Source organism: Mytilus californianus, unplaced genomic scaffold (genome assembly GCF_021869535.1).
Source record: "Mytilus californianus isolate M0D057914Y unplaced genomic scaffold, xbMytCali1.0.p SCAF_30, whole genome shotgun sequence".
Classification (NCBI taxonomy): domain Eukaryota; kingdom Metazoa; phylum Mollusca; class Bivalvia; order Mytilida; family Mytilidae; genus Mytilus; species Mytilus californianus.
In genome coordinates, this window is record NW_026262680.1 from 2,090,418 (window position 1) to 2,113,399 (window position 22,982).

At 33.4% G+C, this 22,982-nt stretch overlaps 1 protein-coding gene across 2 annotated transcripts; it reads left to right on the forward strand.

Annotated features, from left to right (window-relative positions):
* The first annotated feature begins 2,798 nt into the window (after positions 1 to 2,798).
* Positions 2,799 to 17,808, forward strand: LOC127736404 (uncharacterized). Of its 2 annotated transcripts, none has more exons than XM_052246937.1 (5): positions 2,799 to 2,856; positions 4,913 to 5,339; positions 6,936 to 7,909; positions 12,636 to 12,853; positions 15,979 to 17,808. In XM_052246937.1, the coding sequence occupies exons 2-5, from the start codon at positions 4,931 to 4,933 to the stop codon at positions 16,055 to 16,057; spliced, it is 1,680 nt and encodes a 559-aa protein (XP_052102897.1). In that variant the 5' UTR covers positions 2,799 to 2,856; positions 4,913 to 4,930; the 3' UTR covers positions 16,058 to 17,808. The 2 variants fall into 2 exon arrangements, with proteins under 2 accessions (XP_052102897.1, XP_052102898.1); XM_052246938.1 differs by lacking the exon at positions 2,799 to 2,856 and adding an exon at positions 2,954 to 3,053.
* The last annotated feature ends 5,174 nt before the right edge of the window (positions 17,809 to 22,982 follow it).

The window sequence follows — 22,982 nt, forward strand, 5'->3', positions numbered from 1 at the left end:
TATTTTAACCCCCCATTGTTCTCTATTCTTTATTTTCTGGTCATATTTATCTGTAGTATTGGCCACCATTCTATATTCTGTAAACCCCATCCAGCCCATCCGATATGCAATAGATATCGGTGTTGAACGATGTGTTTTTTACATTAAGCCAGAACAATTGCTTCGATCGTAATAATCAATACGACGCCATTTTGGATTCTCTGTATACAGGGTTGCGTTCAATATCGTAGCGGCTACGTAGTGCTACGTAGATTTTTGTCTACTGAACGAGTAGCTAGCTAGCCTAGCTAGCCTGCTATCAATAACTATGTAGCAGCTAGGCTAGCTACACGTTCAATAGTCATAAATCTACGTAGCCCTATGTAGCCGCTACGATATTGAACGCAACCCAGCATTAATTATTTTGGCTATCTAGATCTATTTAGCGGTTATGCTAGCTGTACGTTCAGGAGTCCAAATAAACGTATATATAGCTCTACATAGCGCCCGCGATGTTGAACGAACCCTGGGTTACGTTAAATATCGCATTAGCTAATATAGCCGCTATACCCTAGATATATTTTATATCAAAATGACATTCACTGTAATATAGCCAGTCCGTAATATATTGATCCGACGCCATTTTGGATTCATAAGTTAGCATTAAAGGGTATAACAAAAATACCGAACTCCAATTACGGGCTCTCGGTTGATATTTTACGATATTAATTGGCAGGAAACCTGATAATGTATATATATATTAACTTTATTTCCTTCTGATTGAAGATTTTGCAAGTATTAACAATTTTGTACAATAATAAAGTATATTTACATATTAATCGAGACATTAGAGTGATTGAATGATTTAAATGTCACATATTAATTAGAGTGATTGAATCAGTTGAATATCACTTTTGAGTAAATGATAATATTTCTGAAGGTAAGTTTAATAACTGTTATAAAAAACGCTGCACATTCGATGAACATGTGTAATACAAGTTTTTGAGAAATAAATACTGTTATCATGATCCAGGTCAAATTCCGTATCACATGAAAAAAGTGTTGCTGTGAAAGAGGATGACGTTAGATTGTCTAGACAAAAAAATAACACAATCGGATTAATACTTATTAAGTCCTCCCAAAGCTTCAGCCTTAAGTCTGATAGACGATCGCACATACACATGATATGTTCAATAACGTTATAGAAAAGCTGTCCACATTTATCACATAAGAGAGGAGACTCCTAGGCTCTGTTCGGATGACGGAACATAGGTCAACAATATATTCAGCTCCTTCTCTGAAATTAGAATTAGTTTTAGCAATAACCCAAACTCTGTGTGGTACAATGTGTTTGTGAATTGTACGGAAAATTTCAAAGTCACTGTCAACTGATATTCTTTGTTGCCATCTGTTATTTTCAGAATTCGCTATGGAAGCGGAAATGTATCTGTTCCATACAGCCTTACTTGGGAAGCTGCCTGATTTCATGAAATTTTCAACAAAGTTTATTAAATCATATTTCACGGCTATTCTGATTAAATCTGGTACAAAACCATCTTGCTTTTTAGCACATTTGTTTCTAAATTCTAAAAGTCGCAGTAATAGTATACGTTTTGGTAGCAAGTTATTGTCCATCCTACATAATCTTCCAAAAAATTGTAACTTACACTTGTCAATATAGCACTCCACAGGAAGCCAACCAAGTAGGCTTGTGCACTTGTCGGATCGTGTTCGTGCAGGAAGTCCTTGAATAATTTTACATATATATTTGTGAGAACGTTCTAACATTGGTAATTCAGTACTTGATAGACCATACCAAAGCTCACAAGCAAACAATGCCTTTGGATAACACATCTGAAATACTATTTTGGAGCACGTTAATGGATTAAAGAAAGATGGGTGTATTCCGGATTTCATTACGGATAATGCAGTTGCACGCAAAATTCGACATGCATTTACAGTTCTAGACATACTCTTAAATTCAGCATTTAATATAATTCCAATATTACCGATTTCTTATTAAAATCCGTGTGTTTTTTTGTTTGTATTTTATTTGTATGTATAATGATATGACCAAATGGTTAGTCTTAGTCTAGTCTTAGCTAAACAGGGGACTACCATTTATGTTTGTTGTTGTTGATTTTTTTTAAAGAGGGAGAGCAAAAAGTTTTTTTTTGGCGGACGGCATATTCATTCATTCTCACCTGTTACTAGGTCCGCTTATACATTTCACGTAGTAAACAATGTTTACTGCATTAAATGTGAACGAATAATAATTTTGACACTGAATATCCAATCCCCCACCCCAGTTCTTACCAGGCCAGGATATCCCTCGCCCTGAAAATCGTCGACTCCCGTAAATAATATATCAAATATTTGCCAGTAATATCAGAAAGAATAATTTTATTCACCAAATTAAAGGCCGCGGAAGGGCATTTGACACAATATGACTGCAAAACTTGAATCATAACAGATACAAATACTATAGATGAATGATGTAGAAATGATTTATACTTAGTATTTTAAAGAATTTGATTGACACCAGACAAAATATAATATGTGTCTGATCATTCTTATTTAGCTTTATTTAATCAAATGCAAGGTATTAAAAGCTGTGCAATCTGAATATCTAGCTGTCTAGTCAGTACAAAATATTTACTACATGTAAATGTATCATTATATAAAAAACACCTTTTAAGTTCCCTTTGGACATATTTAAATATTTTTCAAAAACATAAGAGCTTCCGTTTTGAAAGTAAAATAATTTGAATCCCGGAAACGTTTTTTCATTCCGAGACCGAACTTATTCTAAATTGACTCAGAAATCGAAAGTAGAATAATACTTTACAAAAAGTGAAAGAAACAGACGTATTGCAGGTACATTAATTTGCAGTCCCCTCCGAAAATACAGCCCATCACTTCTTTTTGAGTAAGCAAAAATTTCCTTCTTCCTGTTTGCAAAAACAATATAGACTAAAGAAGTGGGTATTGCATTATCGAAAGCGGAAATTTTATTTATAAATAACTACGTTTCCTTCTTTTTCTCATTCATGTTATATTTCAGCAATATTGAAGTAAGTAAAACATTATCAGTTGATATACAAATTACATGCATGTTGTTGTTTTATTTATTTGTTCTAATTTGCTTTATTTATTTCCGAAAAGACCCCCCTTTTTACGCCACTTGCAATAAAGGGTGTACAAATTAATACATAACTAGTTTAAAGCATATTCCCTGTATATATCTAAATGTGGAAAAAAAAAATTGTAAATTGTTTATTTTGTTTTATTCTTTTTATTTTCATTTTATACGGTTAAGGTGGGGGTAGGGAGGGGTCAGGTATATCAAATGATCCCTAAAATTATGTATCCTGAATAGCAATTTAATTTATTATGATATGAATATTGGATTGCATGTCTTTTTTTAGCATGAACTTACAAATACCTACTCTTTTAAAATATACATGTACAATGTAGTGTATTCTTAAACTGTAATTCAATATTATGTTATGTTTAACACCCAATACAACACTAGCATGTAACTTGAATTACAGATTTAAACTTCCCTGATGTGTAACATAGTATAACAGAAAATAATTGTATTGGTATAAAACTGAAAAAGGGTTGCTACAAAGACATATAAAATCAAAAAAGAATATATACATATTCATATATATGTAAATTATAATACACATGAAACAAACACAATAATAAGTAAACATAAATATATGTATTACATATTAAATGTTGAAGATGATACTCTTGCCAAGTTAAAGCACAAATTGTGTACATGTACTACAATAATCATACTATTTAACAGAAACTTATCATAGACTTGTATTTTACTCTACTCTTCATCTTCAAATTCAATTGCAAAATGAAATTCATTTTACACTTCATTTATATATATATATATGTGTGTGTGTGTTATGTAAACTGAACCCAAAAATGTAAGTAGGAATAAAAATGTGAGCATAGTAACACAAAAATTATATTTCACTCTTTTTATTTTGAAGCAAGTTGAAAATGATTTTGTTTTTACTCTTGGGTACACCTGTTACTTCTGTTTTTTGTACATTTCTGTTTAAGTTTGATATTATCTACATTTGATTTCATTTAATATTATTCTTAATTGCTTAGCTAGTTTAATGATTATGTGTTGAAAATGTTTTATAAGTTACACATATTTTATTTGACATTGTAATTATGAATGACACTGGTTTTATTTGATTTTGTCCACTCTGACTGGGGTCATTAAACCTGATGTCCCATGTTGACAATTTTTTGCTCAACTCTGCATATGAAAGAATCCCAACAACATTTCATGAAGTCTAAAGCATTGGCATCCCTCTTACTCTTAACAATTAAAAAAAGACTTTGTTCTTTAAAACTAAGTACCCCAATTTTGTTGGAGTGTACATGAACATACCTGTATTTAAATATTAGCAGCCCATCGTCAGTGGTATAACTGTATTCACCCTGTAGGAGATGGGGCTAAATCCCCAGAATATATATTAAATTAGAATCATATTTAAAAAGGTATTACAATCACAGGCGCTTGAGTAGTCTACACGATTTGATGTTTTTCATTGTTTCCACTGAATATTCAATTTTCCATTTATATACCACATCCTTATAACACTACTTTACTTGTCTCGCCTTGTTTTGGGGCGAATCTATTCACTCTTATAAAATACCTTAGTTTACTATCCATGCTTTTATAATGGACAGTAAAATAAGGGATTCATCAAAGTGGATAAATTCACCAAAAAAAAGTAAGACAATCATTGTAGTGCTAAGTATGTTGTATTACAAATGAAAAGTTGAATATTCAGTGCAAATAATTAAATAAATTCATAATCGTATACCCAAACACCTGGGCTTGGTATATCAATAAGAAACAAAACATAATTTGATCGTGCTTCTTTTATAGAACTTTTGAAATTTAACTATGGGAAATACTTCGTCGACAGCAGACAAGGTTCATAAGGAAATATTTGTGGAACAGATCAACCAAGAAATAGTCTCAAGCTCCACTGATGCGTTAGTAGTATTTGTGGATACCAGTTGGAGTCAGGATGATGAAATAATAAAAGTTTTGGCAGCTATTGGAAAAAACAAGTTTGTTTCTGAATGGGACAAACTAAAACAGCAGAAAGCTAATAACTGTCAGGTTGGAGATGTATTTCGCGTTCCTTCCGGTGGTATCCAGTGTCGCCATCTACTATTTGCAGTTTGGCGGGACGGAGATGCAAAAGATACGACCGATGTTCAGTTTAGTTTTATTGTACAAAATATGCTGGAGAGAGCGAAAGGATTGGACGATAAAGTTTGCAACATAGCTATTCCAATGGGCGATGGTACGTTTATATCTAGTTAAGATAGTCACATATCTGAATAAAAGAATAACTTTAAACTCATACCAGTAAAGAAAATACGATTTGCCAGTTTGCTCTTAATGACATTAAAACATACCAGATAGTCAGCAAATATTGTTAAAGAAGCATTAGCTGTTAAATGTATGTTCACCGATTTGGGTCAAATTCTCATATTTGATTTATAACACACTAAAAGGTATTTCCAAATTACAAAAAGTATGGACTCGATAATATGTATCAGCATTTCGTGTGTATTGTAGTTTAGACGATATCTAAATAACCATCGTGATGACCTTCGAAGACTGATATAATTATATATTAATTTGAAGGTCACATGAATACGGATTTTATCGAGGTTGAATTATTGAGGTTGAATTATTGATTGCCAAGGCAGGAGCCTGTAATTCAGTGGTTGTCGTTTGTTGCTGTATATCACATTTGTTTTTCGTCCATTGTACATAAATCAGGCCGATAGTTTTCTCGTTTAAATTGTTTTTCATTTGTCATTTCGGGGCTTTTTATAGCTGACTATGCGGTATGGGTTTTTGCTCATTTTTGAAGGCTTAAGTTGTTAACTTCTATGTCATTTGGTCTGTTGTGGAGAGCTGTCTCATTAGCAATCATATCACATTTTCTTATTATTATTTTGAAAGTCAATGATACATCAGCGATGTTTTCGAGCTTATTTTGACAAATTTAAACTGACTGCTTATAACGAAATATTATTTCAAAATCCTGCCTTTAAGTTTATTAATACTTCAAACAAAAAGAATCGTATTTTTTTGTCTAAATCGTAGCTGATGCCCCTTTAAATACGTTTTAAAATAACAAACATAAATCTGAATGCAACTGTACGATGCTTGTAATGAATACCACCAAAACATTTATGATAAATATATCAAAGATGAGAAGTTTACGGATTAAAGCTGAAATAAAGCCATCACGAAGACCGTGGCAACATGACACAGATATACAGAATTATGTGGAAACAATAGATTCATGGTTGTATATGTCAAAGAGACGAAAACTCAACTAAAATTAAAACGACATGTATTACGTAATTTGAGGATTATTTCCATTTGTCGATATGTTTGAGGTCAATGCTCCTTTATAAGAGTCATTTCGAAATTAATCAAATGCCTTTTAGTTTACTCAACGCTAGACCATAGAAAAAGTTGTTTTCTAAACAATTTGAATTTGATTAGGCCTTATATAATCCACCACTACGATCTAATGAGGATCTCTTGACTTCTCAGACTTTCTGTACCACATGTTTTGATTTGGTTATTCAGATAAGGAATTAAACCACAGTTTCCTCTCCAACATGGCGGCTAAAGAAAATAAGTGAATTCAAATCACGTCATATTGAAATTTGAAAACTATCTACAGCAAAACAGCAAACACAAGTGTTAAGTATTTCAACTTAGGTAACTAGTTAAGCATATCCTTCGGTTCCCGTCAACATAGTTATCGAGATTATATTCTGTGTCTTTCAAATCCTGTATAGAATGATATGTTTTCAATAGACAAAATTATTGGAAGGATCGTCTGTGTGATTGAAAAGCCTATATTTTGCAGGTATGGACATAGAAACCCACGTAAAGATAATGAACAACGTTTTTCTTTGGTTGATGGGGCTAAATTCAGACACTACCACACATATACATTTCCTTGCTTCAAGCCTTCCCGTGAAAGAAGTTCTTGAGAATGCATTGCAGAACTTTAAGGAATTTACCCAGAAAGAACTCACTGACACGACGAATGACGAGTCTGAAGATAGTGGTGACGCAACACCTCAAACTCTAATAGGAGTCGACATGGCTAGACCCTCAGAGGAAGACCTAAATGGATATGATGAAAATGACGTCTCCGATAATGATGACAATGATGATAACACTAGATGGGATGAGTATCCGAACAATACACAGAGAGAACATGTTCTTAGAATGTCATCTGAAAGCAGTGGTGAGGAATTAATTCAATTTAGAAAAAATGTGGACAAGTTTCCCGAGAAGGAAAGTATATGGAAATATTACGCTGGTACACACGATGACTTTGAAACCATTAAGCGTACAAAACGTCCAAAATCTGTAATATTTGATGAAGTTGCAGACGAATATTCTATGGAGGGGAGACCAGTGCAAAGAACTCTATCACAGTCAAGTGTTGATGAAGTGATGTTGGACTTCCCAAATTATCCATCAAAACGCAAAATAAGACGACCGAGAAAACCTAAGCATAAAACCCCAGAAGTTCCACCATCTCCACCACCAACAGAAGCATTCTTCTGTAGTATCTGTCAGTCGAGAAAACAAGTATCCGGCAAACGGGTTTTAGAAAAATGTGGACACGAGTTTTGTTCCGAATGCATTAAAAAATATTTTGAAGACGTAAAACCTTCCTGTCCCAACTGTAACACATTTTATGGCAAACCTCTTGGTAACCAGCCCTGGGGTGTCATGTCATGCAGGACTGTGAACCAGTACCTTCCTGGTTTCCCTGGAACTGACACTATCATAATTGAGTACGACATTCCAGACGGAGTTCAGACGGTATTTTTTCATTATTTTCATAAAATAATTATTTGTATCTGAAAATTTTACAGAGACCAACATGATATGTTGACCGTTATGACGACGGATATCTTCTAATTACTATAACTACAAGCCGGTCCTCTTCCTCGAATGTTACCTTCCGAATTAGACTTATCACCAGGTTTGTACTTACATGAGCAACACGACGGGAGTCACATTTGGAGAAGGATCTGCCTACCCTTCCGGATCGTCTGAGATCGACCTCGGTTTTTGGTGGGTGTCGTGTTGTTCTGTTTTTCTTTCTATGCTGTGTTTTGTGGACTGTTGTTTATCTTTTCGTCGTCTTTCAGTGTTTGCCATGACATTGTCAGTTTGTTTTCGACTTATGAGTTATTCGTTTAGTATCTTTCGTCTCTCTTTTACCATTGTGGATTATATGTGTGACATATCAATAAAGATGATTATGTCCCTTTGCCTTAACTAGAACCCCGTCTGCATTCCTCGTTTATTACTCACCGAAACAGTTGCTTCTATTAGAGCAGGTCATGCTTTTTTCCAAAGCACATTCACCATGGTTTATCGGCAAAGTAAAACGAGGAATTTATAAGTCTTTGTATCTTTGACATTTTTTACATTGATCTTGAATTAAAAAAAGAAGATATCAAACATATTACGAAAAAGAGGCAAAATATACCAAATGGACATGCAAAACTCATAAGTCAAAGAGAAACTAACAACGCCATGGAAAAAAACCCAATTATAGTCTACAAAACATTACATAGGAAAATAAAGAGTGAGCAAAACAAACCCCACCAAAAAAATAACGAGGGTGAACTCAGGTGCTGTGGCTAGATCAAAGAATCTTGCGCCACATGTTGCAAATAAACTCATCATAGATACCAGGATTGAAATTTTGTATTTGCGCCAGACGCGCGTTTCGTCTACAAAAGACTCATCAGTGACGCTCGAATAAAAAAGGTTAAAAAGGCCAAATAAAGTACGAAGTAGAAGAGCATTGAGGATAAAAAATTTGGAAAAGTTTTGCAGCCATCGTGTTGTTTATGGTAAGCACAAATTCGGTGACAAGTCTCATTCGGTGATGTCATAATTGAGGAAAAGAGGACCTGTATGTGGTTATTGAAATTAGAACATACCGTGATGATCTGTGACACAGATATTTCATTACAGTCAGACAACTCGTGATTGCGTCCCTAAAACTGTCGAAGGGATGACCCGAACTTTATCACTAGGTATAAGTTAACAAATGACAAACAATCGCATGAACACACGGGAAATGACAAAAAGACAAATAATATCATACAGAGGAAATATTTGATGCATCACGAACTAAACAAGTCACTAGGAGTGACCTCCGTGTTCCGGAAGGGTAATCAGTTGTTGGTCCATTAAGGTTCATCATAACAAATGGACAAATATGGCCGTATTTTCACCTCAAAAACTACTCTGTGTACAGACTTACCTGTGCAGTTTGGAAAGTTTTAAGGCCTGGCATCCACTACATATATAAAAGTTAAATTAATTTTGCATATCAGAAAGATAAAATCTTTTTTTGAATATGATGGGCATTTTTTTTCCTTCCTGCAGAAGGTGTAAAAATAAACAAACACCTGAATTGCATTTGATACTCTCCACTCAGTTACTACTTTTAACTCACCTGGTCCGGGTACACAGTTATCGTCCTTTGATTTTCGTTGTCCACGAATATAGTCCCTAGTGTGGACAGTGTGTTACTTGTCGATTTTTTTTATACCCCTTCAAAATTTATTTCTCCATGTTTTATGACTCAAATAGTAAGTAGGGGGGTGAAATGACACTGTAAAAAAATTTGGGTCATGAATTTTAAAGTTAAGTAGTGATTTGGTCCAGCTGAAAAAGGTTAAAAATTAGCACTTCGGAAGCTGTCAAAAGATTTGAAGACCCCCTTAACATGAAATTGTCCATATTTTGAGTTAGAGCCGATGAAGTTTTCTATAATTTTGATATAATTTGTCCCAAAAGTAGTACAACACACTGTAAAAATATTATTGGGAAAGCGCAGGTGGGATTTTTTTAATTTTCATTTATTGTCTAAAAGAAATGCACTACGAAATAACTGTGTACTCGGACCTAAGAGGTGAAATCAGGAAATATAGAATCTGTACTTTGGCAACTTCCCTGAATGATTTGATGGTGTCAATTTATCAAATAGCATAAAACTAAAGGATTTAAACTTTTATTTGATAGAATTTCTGCAAAAATGACCAATTTTGGCATTTTATGGTCAAAATAAGCATTTCATAGCTTTTTCAATTTTGATGCATAAGTGGCATTCTGACTTTCTATTTGACAGGTTTTTATGTGTCAATATTTGTGTTTCTATGCTTCAATCCAGTTGTATTACTCATTTGTGAACTCTGAATCTACAGAAAAGAAGATTATCTCGGACAATATGTGCAAAATGTGTTGTATATATGATCCTCGTCTAACGCCCTGTTTGGATCAAGTTAAATGTGAGGAGCTTGGAACATAAAAGTTGAAGTCCAGTATAAAGACCTCACTAAATTTGTATAAAAAGCACTTAACAATGTCTTTTGTACCTGTTTTATGTCACATAATATCTTTCTTTTCTTCTGTAGGATAGCAAGTGGTTCAAATATAAGCCTGTTGAGACTAAAATTGCATGCATGTTTTTCACTAAAAAGTGAAAAATCTTTGTGTCAGACCATACTGTCTGCAAAAAAAGTTGAATGCAAGAGTCTTTTTGTGCTCAGATTTATTGTATCATGTCACCTGAGTGTAGAAATGATAGAAAAGACACAAATTTTTATTTCCTATAGCTTCAATATGCATTTTTAAATGTAAATATGTGATGCGGCCTAAATTGACCCTAAATTATTTTCAGTCTTACTTGGCCTAAGACCCTTTTAAACTAATGTGATATGTTATTTGTAAGTTTTCTTTCCATTTAAAGTACATTAAATACATATGTAAGGATTATTTATAACCAAAAAGCTTTACAAATTTAAAATTGCTGGAAAATATTACATCTTCATGTAAGGCCCCCCTTCATTGGAAAACCTCCATTTTTAGCCACAGGCTCATATAAATTTGACTTTTTAATAATTATGATAAGTCTGATAAATCAAATGAGTACTCTATTGCTTTTAATACATAATATATTATATATTAAGGCATTTCAAAAGTATTTTTTGGCAATATTTTAATTTTTTAAGCCCCAAATGTTGATAGTTGAAAATTTTCAATTTTAACGTCTAAATTTAACACGCAAAGTTGAATATAGAATTAGTCATATTGTCTATAATATAAATCCTATTGCCATGAAACTTTGTAAGCAGTCTTATAATTTAATAAGCTTTGGTCATACCAAGTTTCATTAAGATTGGTCAACTTTTTCTACCCTATTAGGTCCGGGTACACAGTTATCGTCCTTTGATTTTCGTTGTCCACGAATATAGTCCCTAGTGTGGACAGTGTGTTACTTGTCGATTTTTTTTATACCCCTTCAAAATTTATTTCTCCATGTTTTATGACTCAAATAGTAAGTAGGGGGGTGAAATGACACTGTAAAAAAATTTGGGTCATGAATTTTAAAGTAAAGTAGTGATTTGGTCCAGCTGAAAAAGGTTAAAAATTAGCACTTCGGAAGCTGTCAAAAGATTTGAAGACCCCCTTAACATGAAATTGTCCATATTTTGAGTTAGAGCCGATGAAGTTTTCTATAATTTTGATATAATTTGTCCCAAAAGTAGTACAACACACTGTAAAAATATTATTGGGAAAGCGCAGGTGGGATTTTTTTAATTTTCATTTATTGTCTAAAAGAAATGCACTACGAAATAACTGTGTACTCGGACCACCTATAGATGTGTAGATATCTTTTGTCCATGCCAATCAAGGACAATCAATACAATACAAATCAGTTGTTACCTGAGAGGGAGCATCTCAAAGTTATATCCCAACTTAGTTTATTTTTACACTTTCTGCAGGAACGGAAAAAAATGCCCATCATAATCCAAAAAAGATTTTATCTTTCTGATATGCAAAATAAATTTAACTTTTATATATCTAGTGGATGCCAGGCCTTAAAACTTTCCAAACTGCACAGGTAAGTCTGTACACAGAGTAGTTTTTGGGGTGAAAATACGGCCATATTTGTTCATTTGTTATGATGAACCTTAATTTCAAATAGGTGGATACAGAAAGATGAGCAAATTTCCATGGGCCGACACACAAACTAAAGAACACAAATCATATGGGTTTACACAAGCAAAACAAGTGAAAGCAAGAGTAAAATATCACGTCGGATTGACACAGAAAGTTATTGGTTTGTAACGGTAAATCTTTTGACTCGACACGAAAATCTCATGGGTGAAAGACATTTAAATTCGCATCAGTCAAGTTAGACCACATGGGGCGACAAAAAAAGGTTTGAGTGAACAGGTCAGTACAGATCTGACAGATGAAAAGTGTCACATTGGTTTATATAGAAAGACGGTAAGATCGCAAAGAATTAACATAAATCACAATGGTTAGGATATTAAATGAAACACACGTCGGGCGTACTAAATTATAAGACTGGTATCTTTGATTATTTTTTTGTGACTAATACATTGTGGTTTTAAAATATTTTCACTTACTGAGTACACATTTTCCGTATATTTGTTAATTAAATGAATAATTCATAAACGTAGCTATGTTTAATTATATTTTGTATTCATATAAGGAGAGACATCCAAACCCTGGTGTGAAGTTTAAAGGAGCCCATCGAACAGCATACCTGCCTGATAATGAACAAGGCAGACTCATCCATAGAATGCTAATGAAAGCATTTGACCAACAGCTGATCTTTACAGTTGGGAAATCAGCTACCTCAGGCCGAGATAATGTCGTAACGTGGAACGATATCCACCATAAAACACGTGCCGATGGAGGTCCAGAAAGGTAATACGTTTATATATCTATGTTGTTCCTTTTGTAAATATTTAATGATATACGTAAAACATACTCTGCATATTCCGAAAAGCAAGGGGTTCGATATTATGTCATATTCCACCTGTAGAGTAGGCAACTAACTGTAATTATATTATTATCAAAATAAAGGAGGTATATAAACGGAAAGAGGTCGATTTTGGCTCATACTTCACCTGCAGAGTAGGAAACTAACTGTAATTATATTATTATCAAAATAAAGGAGGTATATAAACGGAAAGAGGTCGATTTTGGCTCATACTTCACCTGCAGAGTAGGAAACTAACTGTAATTATATTATTATCAAAATAAAGGAGGTATATAAACGGAAAGAGGTCGATTTTGGCTCATACTTCACCTGCAGAGTAGGAAACTAGCTACTAGTATGATATTATCAAAATAGAGGAAGTATATAAACGGAAAGGGTGTTGATTTTGGCTCATATTTTACCTGCAGAGTAGGAAACTAACTATAACTATATTAATAACAAAAATAGAGGGAGGAACATAACCCTTTAAACATAGGTACAGCTGTGTCAACCATTTTGATAAATACATTATAAGCTTCTTAGTATAAGTAAGACAGATAACTTTATCTCTGTTTCATGAGTGTTCTATGAAGGCATGAATTAAACTTCCTTTTACAAACGTATTCCTGATGTAAAAAGGTACTTCCATTAACTCAGATCTACCCCTTCAAACAGTAATATATTTGAGATACGACACTCAGCCTCAGTGCAACCAAATGCCTATAGCAGTGAAAATATAAGTAAAGGTATAAAAAGACTTCAATAGGAAGGTAATGCACTCCAAACCGACATAGAACATGTGCACAATTGTGCACTGGCAGGCTACACGTGCATCTCACCCATCATGCGATTCCGTAGCAAGTGGCAAATCCAGGAACATTCCACAAACTGAAACAATCTTGAATAAACCGACATTAATGTGATCATGACAGTATCGCTTGTAAAGTGATAATACAGTCCACATATCTTTGCTTGATTAATTAACAGTATACTAGTACCCTTTTATTCGTGAAATTCAATCGTACCAAATGACTCACGTAAACTCCGTAGGACTGGAGAGGTAGAATATTACTATTCAATAACAGGAATTTGACAATACGGAAAAATTGAACCACACAGTTTGTCGTAGGTTGTTATATTTAGGTGTCTATCAACGTAAAATTTCGTGAAAAATATCTACATTCTTGTCTCTTTATTATGTTTGACACGTCAAGTGTACTGGATGATATGAGATGAACATATTTACTGTAAAAAGATTATATAGTGAAAGGAAACTTTCATTACATTGAAACGGTAAATTAAGGACTTTGCACAATACAGAAAACTAATAATCGAGCAACACGAACCTCACCAAAAAGCGAGAGTGATCTAAATCTAAGGTGCTCCGAAAGAGTTAGGAGATCTTGTAGGTGTCAAAAGGATAATGTTTTATGTACTGAACTAGAAGAAAAATAAACGTTTGTATGCCAGACCTACCACGCATTATTATATCGTATTAAGTTTAACACTGAAATAAACTGAGGGCTAAAAACAAATCAGGAATAATCATTTCATTTTTTACTACGAAGTAATATTTGTTTCGTATTAAAAGTACTCGATAAACAATGAATAACAAGAGAGTCGACACCACTATATGTTATATGCATAAAAAAACATGGTACTGTTCGATGCAACACACATTATAAGTTTTTTCGTATATTTTGATTTTAGAATCAAAATAATGTGTACCATTCTGTGGGTATCATGTTTCTACCATTTTCGTGAAAATTTTACATCGAGTGGTTTTGGTTGGACCTTTTGTTTTCGAAAAGGTTTTTCGGTTCAACTATACTTCACCAAGGGAATGATTATTGTCAGTGCCGTAACTACATTGAGGCAAATGAGGAAAATGCCTCATGTTGGAAACTTCCAAAAAAAAAAATAATAAGTTGAAACAAAAGCTTGTCTTCATATCAAATTGTTTTCACGGCGATTTTCTTGCAAGGAGCAAGTTCTGTTCACCCTCTGACGTCGTCCCTGTTTTTTTCGGGATCGGAATTTGTCAAACATGTGGTTTCAATAGGATTACATATACAATAACCGCTGGATGCAGTAAATTGTTTCTTTAATAAAGCCTTCTCGTTTTTCATTAGACCATTTTGGTGTGTTCTATTAATATTTCTACACTCTTCTCAATTATTAGTAGAAAAACATAAATATACTATCTTGGTTTGTTCTAAAATCCTAATCAGAGCATCCAATGCATTTACATGTAAAAGATTTGATTTTGATTTTTGGTGTTTTAACGCCACTTTTAAGCACCGCTTTTGGGCTATTTCGTGGCGGCCAGTTTTTATTGATGGAAGAAGCCGGAGTGCCCGGAGAAAACCACCGACCTCCGATAGGAAAACTGACAATCCTAGTCAATTAAGATTGGAGTCGAGTGCACCCGCACGAGCGGGGTTCGAACTCACAACATCAGTGTTGACTGGCTAGTGATTACAGTAGTAACTACTTAGACCACTTGGCCACCGAGGCCCCCTACATGTAAAAGAGAGACAGAATTTTTAGGGGGGGGGGGGGGGGGGGGGGGGGGCTAGAATCAAATTTGAAAAAAAAGGCAGGATGACAATTTATGAAAAAAAAGTCAGGATAAACTAATAAAAAAAAAGGCAGGACCGAATAGAGAGAAAAATAAAAAGGCAGGACAGAGATTACAACTAAAAAAAAAGACAGGACACAGATTACAACTAAAAAAAAAAGACAGGACACAGTTTTTCATCCTAGCCCCCCCACCCCCCCCCCCCCCCCTAAAAATTAAATGGTAGCTCCCTCATAAGTCGAAGACAAGCTGACAACGCCACGCCAAAAAAAAAAAAACAACCGGAAAACAACGAAAAGACAAACAGTATACAAACCCATCATAGAAAAACTGACGACTGAGCACCAAGAAACGCACCTATAAACTGGGGGTGATCGCAGGTGCTACGGAAGGCTAAGCAGATCTGCTCGATATGTGGCGCTGTCGTGTTGCAAACTTACAAAAGCCATTTTGATTAAAGTTGCTAATGCGTTTACTTCAATATTTCAGATATGGCTATCCCGATCCAGAATATTTAGACAGAGTATATGAACAGTTGACAAAAAGTGGTGTAACCGACGACGACTGATTTATGTCCATTAAGTTGTGTGTTTAAATGATATTTGAATTTGCTTTACTGTGATTAAAACCACATTCAACTTTAAAATTATCTGTAGATGTATGTAAATGGCTAGCATTCATCAAATAACTTTATTGCTTACCTTTTTAACTCGAAAAGCCATACAACGTAATGTTAGATCCAGAGATTTAAAAAAAGAAAGGGTTCTATAGTGTACCATCTGGAAAGGGGGCGATTGATGAATTCCAGCCTAATGTGGTAGGTTTTAAGTTAAATGCAGACGAAAGGGAGGGGGTCTAACGATCTGTCAGTGCATCATAAATAAACAACAAGGATCATCTACACTACGCCCCTTTGATTGGAAAATATATAATTTGTTTAAATAAAATCGTCATTTTTTATATATAATATAATCACTTTTCTTGAATTACACCCCTTTCAAAAATACTGATATAATCTGCACGAGAGAAAGAAATAGTTGAACTTTTTTATGTAAGGCTTACAAAAAGGGATATTTCATAACGAATGCATTATAAAGCAAAATAAATATATATATATGATAGTACATGCATTTTTAAAATACAGGCTGCACATAAACTGGAGATACTAGTAGATAGTAAAAACAATGTAACAATCACAGATTATAAAATTAAAGATTTTTTTCTTTGATTTATCATAATTTGAGTCTCATTCTTTTACATTATATATTGTTATTATCATATGTACTGTAATGTCAATATGATTGTTTTGTTTGATCAATTGTTAATGAATGTACGTGTTTAAAGGACTATATGATTTTTTTGCATTTTATTTTTATAGATATAAATGTAATTTTAAGGAATTTAATGAAGTGCAAAACATCATCAAAGATACCCTGCTAAAAAATTAGTCCATCAGACGCGTTTCGTCTACCTGTCTACCTGTCTACCTGTTAAACGTTTCCTCTACATAAGACTAGGCATATTTACTCATGATTAACTAAATGAGACGAACTTTATAGTATGATCGTTATAATTTATAATTCCAACGAACTGTTCGGAAAGATTTTTTTTTTTAAATAAATGGTTATTTAGCAGTACTATTTGGGGTAGGATTCCTAATTCCAACGCAATGTTCGGAAAGATTTTTTTTTAAATAAATGGTTATTTAGCAGTACTATTTGGGGTACGATTCCTGCCCAAAACGTCATAAAATTGAAATAATCAGCTTATAATTTTTACCAGATTTCAGAACGTTGACTAAATAATTTCAAGATTAATTTACATACAAAATATAAATAATTATATTTAAAAATTGAATGTTTCTGTTTGTAATTTTATTGAAGTGTAAAAACGTTGACCAAAGCACATTTTGTATGTGGCGTGGAAGCACTTCATACTAAAAATGTTGACACGATCAACGATTTAGCAATCCTAGAAAATTACAAAAAGAAGCTTTCAATTCTTATAATTACATTTATATGCTACAACTATGAACTTCTATGTCATTTGGTCTCTAGTGGAGAGTTGTCTCATTTGCAATTATACCACATCTTCTTATTATATGAAATTACGAATTATATCAAGATTTTCATTTGTTTTCCTCTGCAATGCAGTGACGTTGTCATGAGAAGCACGTGCAGTTATGAACGTTGAATTCCATTTGGAATACAATTTGATTTTGGAATGCTTCACTAATTGCTTTCAGACAATTGAAAGTACGGATTCGTTTGAAACATACATGTGATGTGATTATTATGAATTAAAAGGTATCTATCAGAATTTCGTTACTTGTGTGAGATTTAATTAGAGATATTGCACATAATCAACCTTCGTTCGATTCAACAACAATACTTATATATTATCTTAATATACTATCTTTAATTTTATTCTGCAATCGACCTTTCTACTATACTAATACAGGTGTACAGATATACGTATACTAGACGTATATTGTCTCCTGGTATCCTGCTTCTGTTGCGAGCGAACGGTTATGTCAAATACTGTTTACGTCACAGTTCAATTTGGGGTCCTCATTGCGGTCCGCGTTTTAATTCATGTCGATTTCTTTCAAAACCAAATTCAACGATTGGGATGTAGAAAAAATGTACAAAATTAATTGCAGGATAATGACAATAACTGTTAATGTCTTTAAATATCAGCTGTATTTGTACTCGCTGAAGCTCGCATTACACCTGTTTCATAGCCTCGTACAAATACAGCTGACATTTAAAGACACTAAACAGTTATTGTCTATATCTTTTAAATGTATTCATAACAGTTTTTTCGAATTCGGGGTGACTTGGATCATGGAATATTGTATTGACATTTATGTATTGTTGAAGACTTCGTATTGAATTCCTTTGCTATTTGTGTCGTTGAGAAACTATCTCATTGACGTATACATCTCGTCTCATATTTATTTTTATACTACAACTAGTTGTGTTTATTTCCTAAATATAGTAACACAGCTATATTTTGTGCAATGTCAATTTCATCATGGATCATTTTTCCCACAATCAGGGGTTCAATAAGGGATGAAAATAAGTTTAAAATGTGTGTTACAATTTAAATAGCTATCAATGTATTCATTTAAGTTGCACTATAAAAACAATATTAGGTCAATGTCAGAAAATATGAACTTTTTTTGTATTCGGCACAAAAATGGGGAAGGGCTCGACAAAACCTCACCCTTCCCCAGTTTCTCGGCATCATACAAAAAAGTTTATATTTTTCTGACATTGACCTAATATTGTATATATATACTTTCATTAAGTTAACTCTGGATCAAAAGTAAATAAGCATTTCAGAGAATCAAAAGTTGTTCTAAATATTCTTGGATCTTTAAACATTTTTTTTTTCAGTAAATCTAATGATGTTATTTCTCAGATAATTCAATACATTATTTTTTAAAGTGTATACAGTCGACATTATGGTTTTAATATTGTATTGAAATCAAGCTTTCTTCCGAGTATTTGCTCACAAAGCATGTTGTTTAACGTCAGGGTTGCGTTTGGAAGACTGTCGAAGTTTGCAATATTATGTAACCCTACAAGAATATAAAAAAAAACTATTATTAGTTCTTGTTTTGAACTGTGAAAATTGGGAGAAAGGAGGTTATACATTGTAAATACAGTCCGACCTGCCTTAAAGGTCACATCTTTAGCGAAAACCTGTCTTGTCAGGTCACTATTTCTTGTCCCGCTGAAGTAATATCTATGCATTTTGAACCTCAATAACAGGTCACTCTCTTATAAGATCAATTTTCTCTGACCCTAATGGTGACATTTATATACAGGTTTGACTGTAGTTCTTGGCATGAACAGATGTGATATTCGTAATATTTGTCATATGCTCTGCCATATAAAAAGTATACAAAATGCAAAAGGCGTCCAGAGAGAGATAGGTCTGTAAATAATGCATAACTTATAATTTCATCCTGTTTGTTACTTTCTCGCCTGTGTACCTACATTGGTGATGTTTCAAAGTAACCGTTTCATACGATTTCGATATTATCGTTTTCTATTTCCCGAATTAGACAGTAGTATGTTACGAAGTTTGATCGCACTGGAAGGTTAGAAGAATGACTTCCACTGTCCATTTCAACACAAACATATATTCAATTAAGAATTGAATGATTCTTTTTGTAAATTTATTAGGGTGTAAAAGCGTTGACCGAAGTACATTTTGTATTTCCGCGCTTCATTCTGAAAATGTGCACACGATCAACGCTTTTACAACCCTATAAAAATACTAAAAGAAGCATTCAACACTTATAGTTACATTTTTTTGCTAGGATCATGAAAACACGATTTCTATCAAGTTTTTCTTTTATTTACCTGTGCACTTTATTGTGGAAGCTCGTGTCATCATGAATGTTACATTTCATTTTGAACATTTTGAAATGAAGGGTAATTTCAGAATAACTCGAGATTACTGTTAGCCAATCAAAATAACGCATTATAATGAAACATACATGTAATGTAATTAAACGCTAGTATTTTCTAAATAATTCAAGTTATCTATGATGAGTTTATTTACAACCGCTGAGTCGAAGCCATTGCAGATGAAGCTTTCTCCCCGAGGGTGTCACTATCCTAGTAATCAGCATTTCTGTGTTGACATGAATTGTCATTGCTATGGTCATAAATCAACTGTTAACAAAACTTTGAATTTTTTGAAATACCAAGATGTTCTACCCTAGAAATAAGATTACCTAAACTGTATTTGGCAAAATCTTTCGGCATTTTGGGGTCAATGCTCTTCATTTCCGTACTTTAATTGGTGTTTTTAACTTTTTTGTTCATGCGTCACTGGTGAGTCTTTTGTAGACGAAACGCGCTTCTTGCGTACAAAAAATTTACCCTTGTATCTATGATGAGTTTATATCATATCCTATCCATTATACATAATCATATACCAGTAACATACTTACAACTTAAATAGTTGCATTCGTTATTTTTCCCCTTAAAGATAACCAGACTGAATAGGATCATCGGTCCAAATTGTAAGACTTGACAGGTATATATATCTTCATCTTGACTTTCGTACTTTTTTTTATGTTATCACATTACCGACATTTTTGTTAAAACACGGAGTGAATGTTTTGAAATTTTTTAACAATTTTTTCTGAAGAACATACATAGAGTTGTAATAATTAAAATGATTGATTCAAGATAATTAGTGGTTACAACGTGAATCTTAGATCCTTAAAACCAAATATAGTGCAGATATCAAGGGTTGAACTCATGTAAATTTCCCTGCAAGTGACACCCGTAGCGTTACAACTGTGCAACATATGCAGCCTGCAAAAAGACCAATGATATACTATCAATTAGATTTCTCTGAAATATGATGATATAATGTGCAGTTTCGCAAAGCACCTTACGAATTTGTATAGTAATATAAATAATCAGGATGATTGATTATAAATTTTGTTCTGCTTGAATAATTTTTATTTTAAACACATGTACTCACGTTCCTGATTATTTGAGAAAACACTCCAATAATATTGAAAATTAGTACCCATTGGAATACCGACGGTGTGTTGAAATATCAATCCACCAAATCAACATATATGTTGACGATAAGAAAGTCCAGATTTTTGTTGATATCATCTCCAGATTTTGCATGACCTAAAACAAGAAACTTGTATTTACGAATCCCATATTTGTAGAAAAAGCTGTTTAATGAGACGATGTATTCGAACTTTAAATTGAGCATAGGGAATAGTTGTGTAAAGCATAGAAAATTTAAAAATTTTATATTACTGCAAAATTTTTAAATTTGATTTTTGATTATATAGCAGATCTTTATAATCTGATTGAAATCACTGGTCGAATATACCTCATCGTGATATTTCTGAAGGTCATCTTTATTTTTATCTAAGAATGACGGTAAGAAATTTAGAAAAATGTTTAGAAAATATTCTTGACGAGATTTAGAAAATCCCAAATCTGTCTTTCTCTCCTTCGAAATTCACATAAAAAAGAACGTTGGAAATATCCCATCTTTATACTGCATACCTAAACTTCACAAAACATCCGTATAAAGTTGTTAGTTTGGGGAATTTGATATTTCGGGCATTTGTCTAACAACTCTCTAAGTTGTTCATTGTTTACGATACTAATGTCTACAGTTATAACGTAACCAGCGGTACTATGTTTGCATGGGGACGATGAACAAGAGCAATTGGGAGATTTGGGTTTTACATCCTTGAGGGTAAAGGTTTCTATTACCCTCTTGTGGTTGAAAATCTTGGATACAATAGGTTTGGTGTAAGGGTTAAGGAAGTAGATGATCAGAGGTTCAGGAAGAATGTGATAAAAGGTTTAGGGATCAATATGTTCAGCGGTAAAGAAAGAATGTGATCGGATGTTTAGGGAAGAATGTGATAAGAGGTTAAAGAAAGAATAAGGTCAGAGGTTTATACAAGAACATGTCATGAGGTTTAATGGGCATATACTCATAAACTGATTGTTCCGTTAAATGAATATTGTCTTTTAAAATATTGATATTTTTTTGCCAGTTTTGATTTGAACATTCATCAAAATGCAACCCTCTGGATCTTAGCTATGTGTTTCGAGTATAATATTACCCTCGTGTTAACCAATTGAAGCTGGCATTTTAACATATTAGTATAATGAAAATTTGAGTTCTCATAAATGTATTTGAAGTTATTGCAAATGATCAGTTCAAAAGAAAGTTAATTTTTAAAATTGAATTGAAAAAAATATTTGCCTCGTCTTATACACTTCTACGGATGTCTTTCATTTCCCACGTTTTTGTTCTATATATTATTTTTTGTATTGCTCCGGTGTCATGGAGATGATACCACAAGTCCAGTCCTTATGTGCATGGAAGCCTGAATGCAAATACTCAACGAGTAAAAAGCTAGTACAGAAATGTGAGTATTTTATTCTGTCCTTGACTGAATTCATAAATGATAAAAACCTTTAACACTGGTCTTTATTTAAAATTCCAAGATGTTAAAAAGAAAATAAAAATAAAAATAAGATCAAATGAATAAATGCTTAGTCTAGAAGGTAAATCCAGAAAAGCTCTTTTGAAGCAACAAAGTGTTATATATATAATTATTTTCACAAAAATGACCTCTAATAAATACAGTAAACATTGATTCAATACTTCGCTGAACAATATATTGTTTAAGTATCATCAGAGGCAAATTTGGGTTGAGGGGACCCGGGCCCCCCTTTTGAAGCTAATATATGTTTAATGCATAGACTTTTTATGTGTTTCTCATCTAGCTAACGCTGACTAGTTTGCCCCCCCCCCTTTCCTTTTCCATTTTCAATATCCCGCATCAGGCAGTGGCGGATCCAGAACTTTTAGTAAGGGGGGGGGGGGGGGGGGGGGGGCTGACTGACCTAAGGTGGGGGCGCTCCAGTCACGCTTCAGTGATTCCCTATATAATCAACCAAATTTTTCCCACGAAA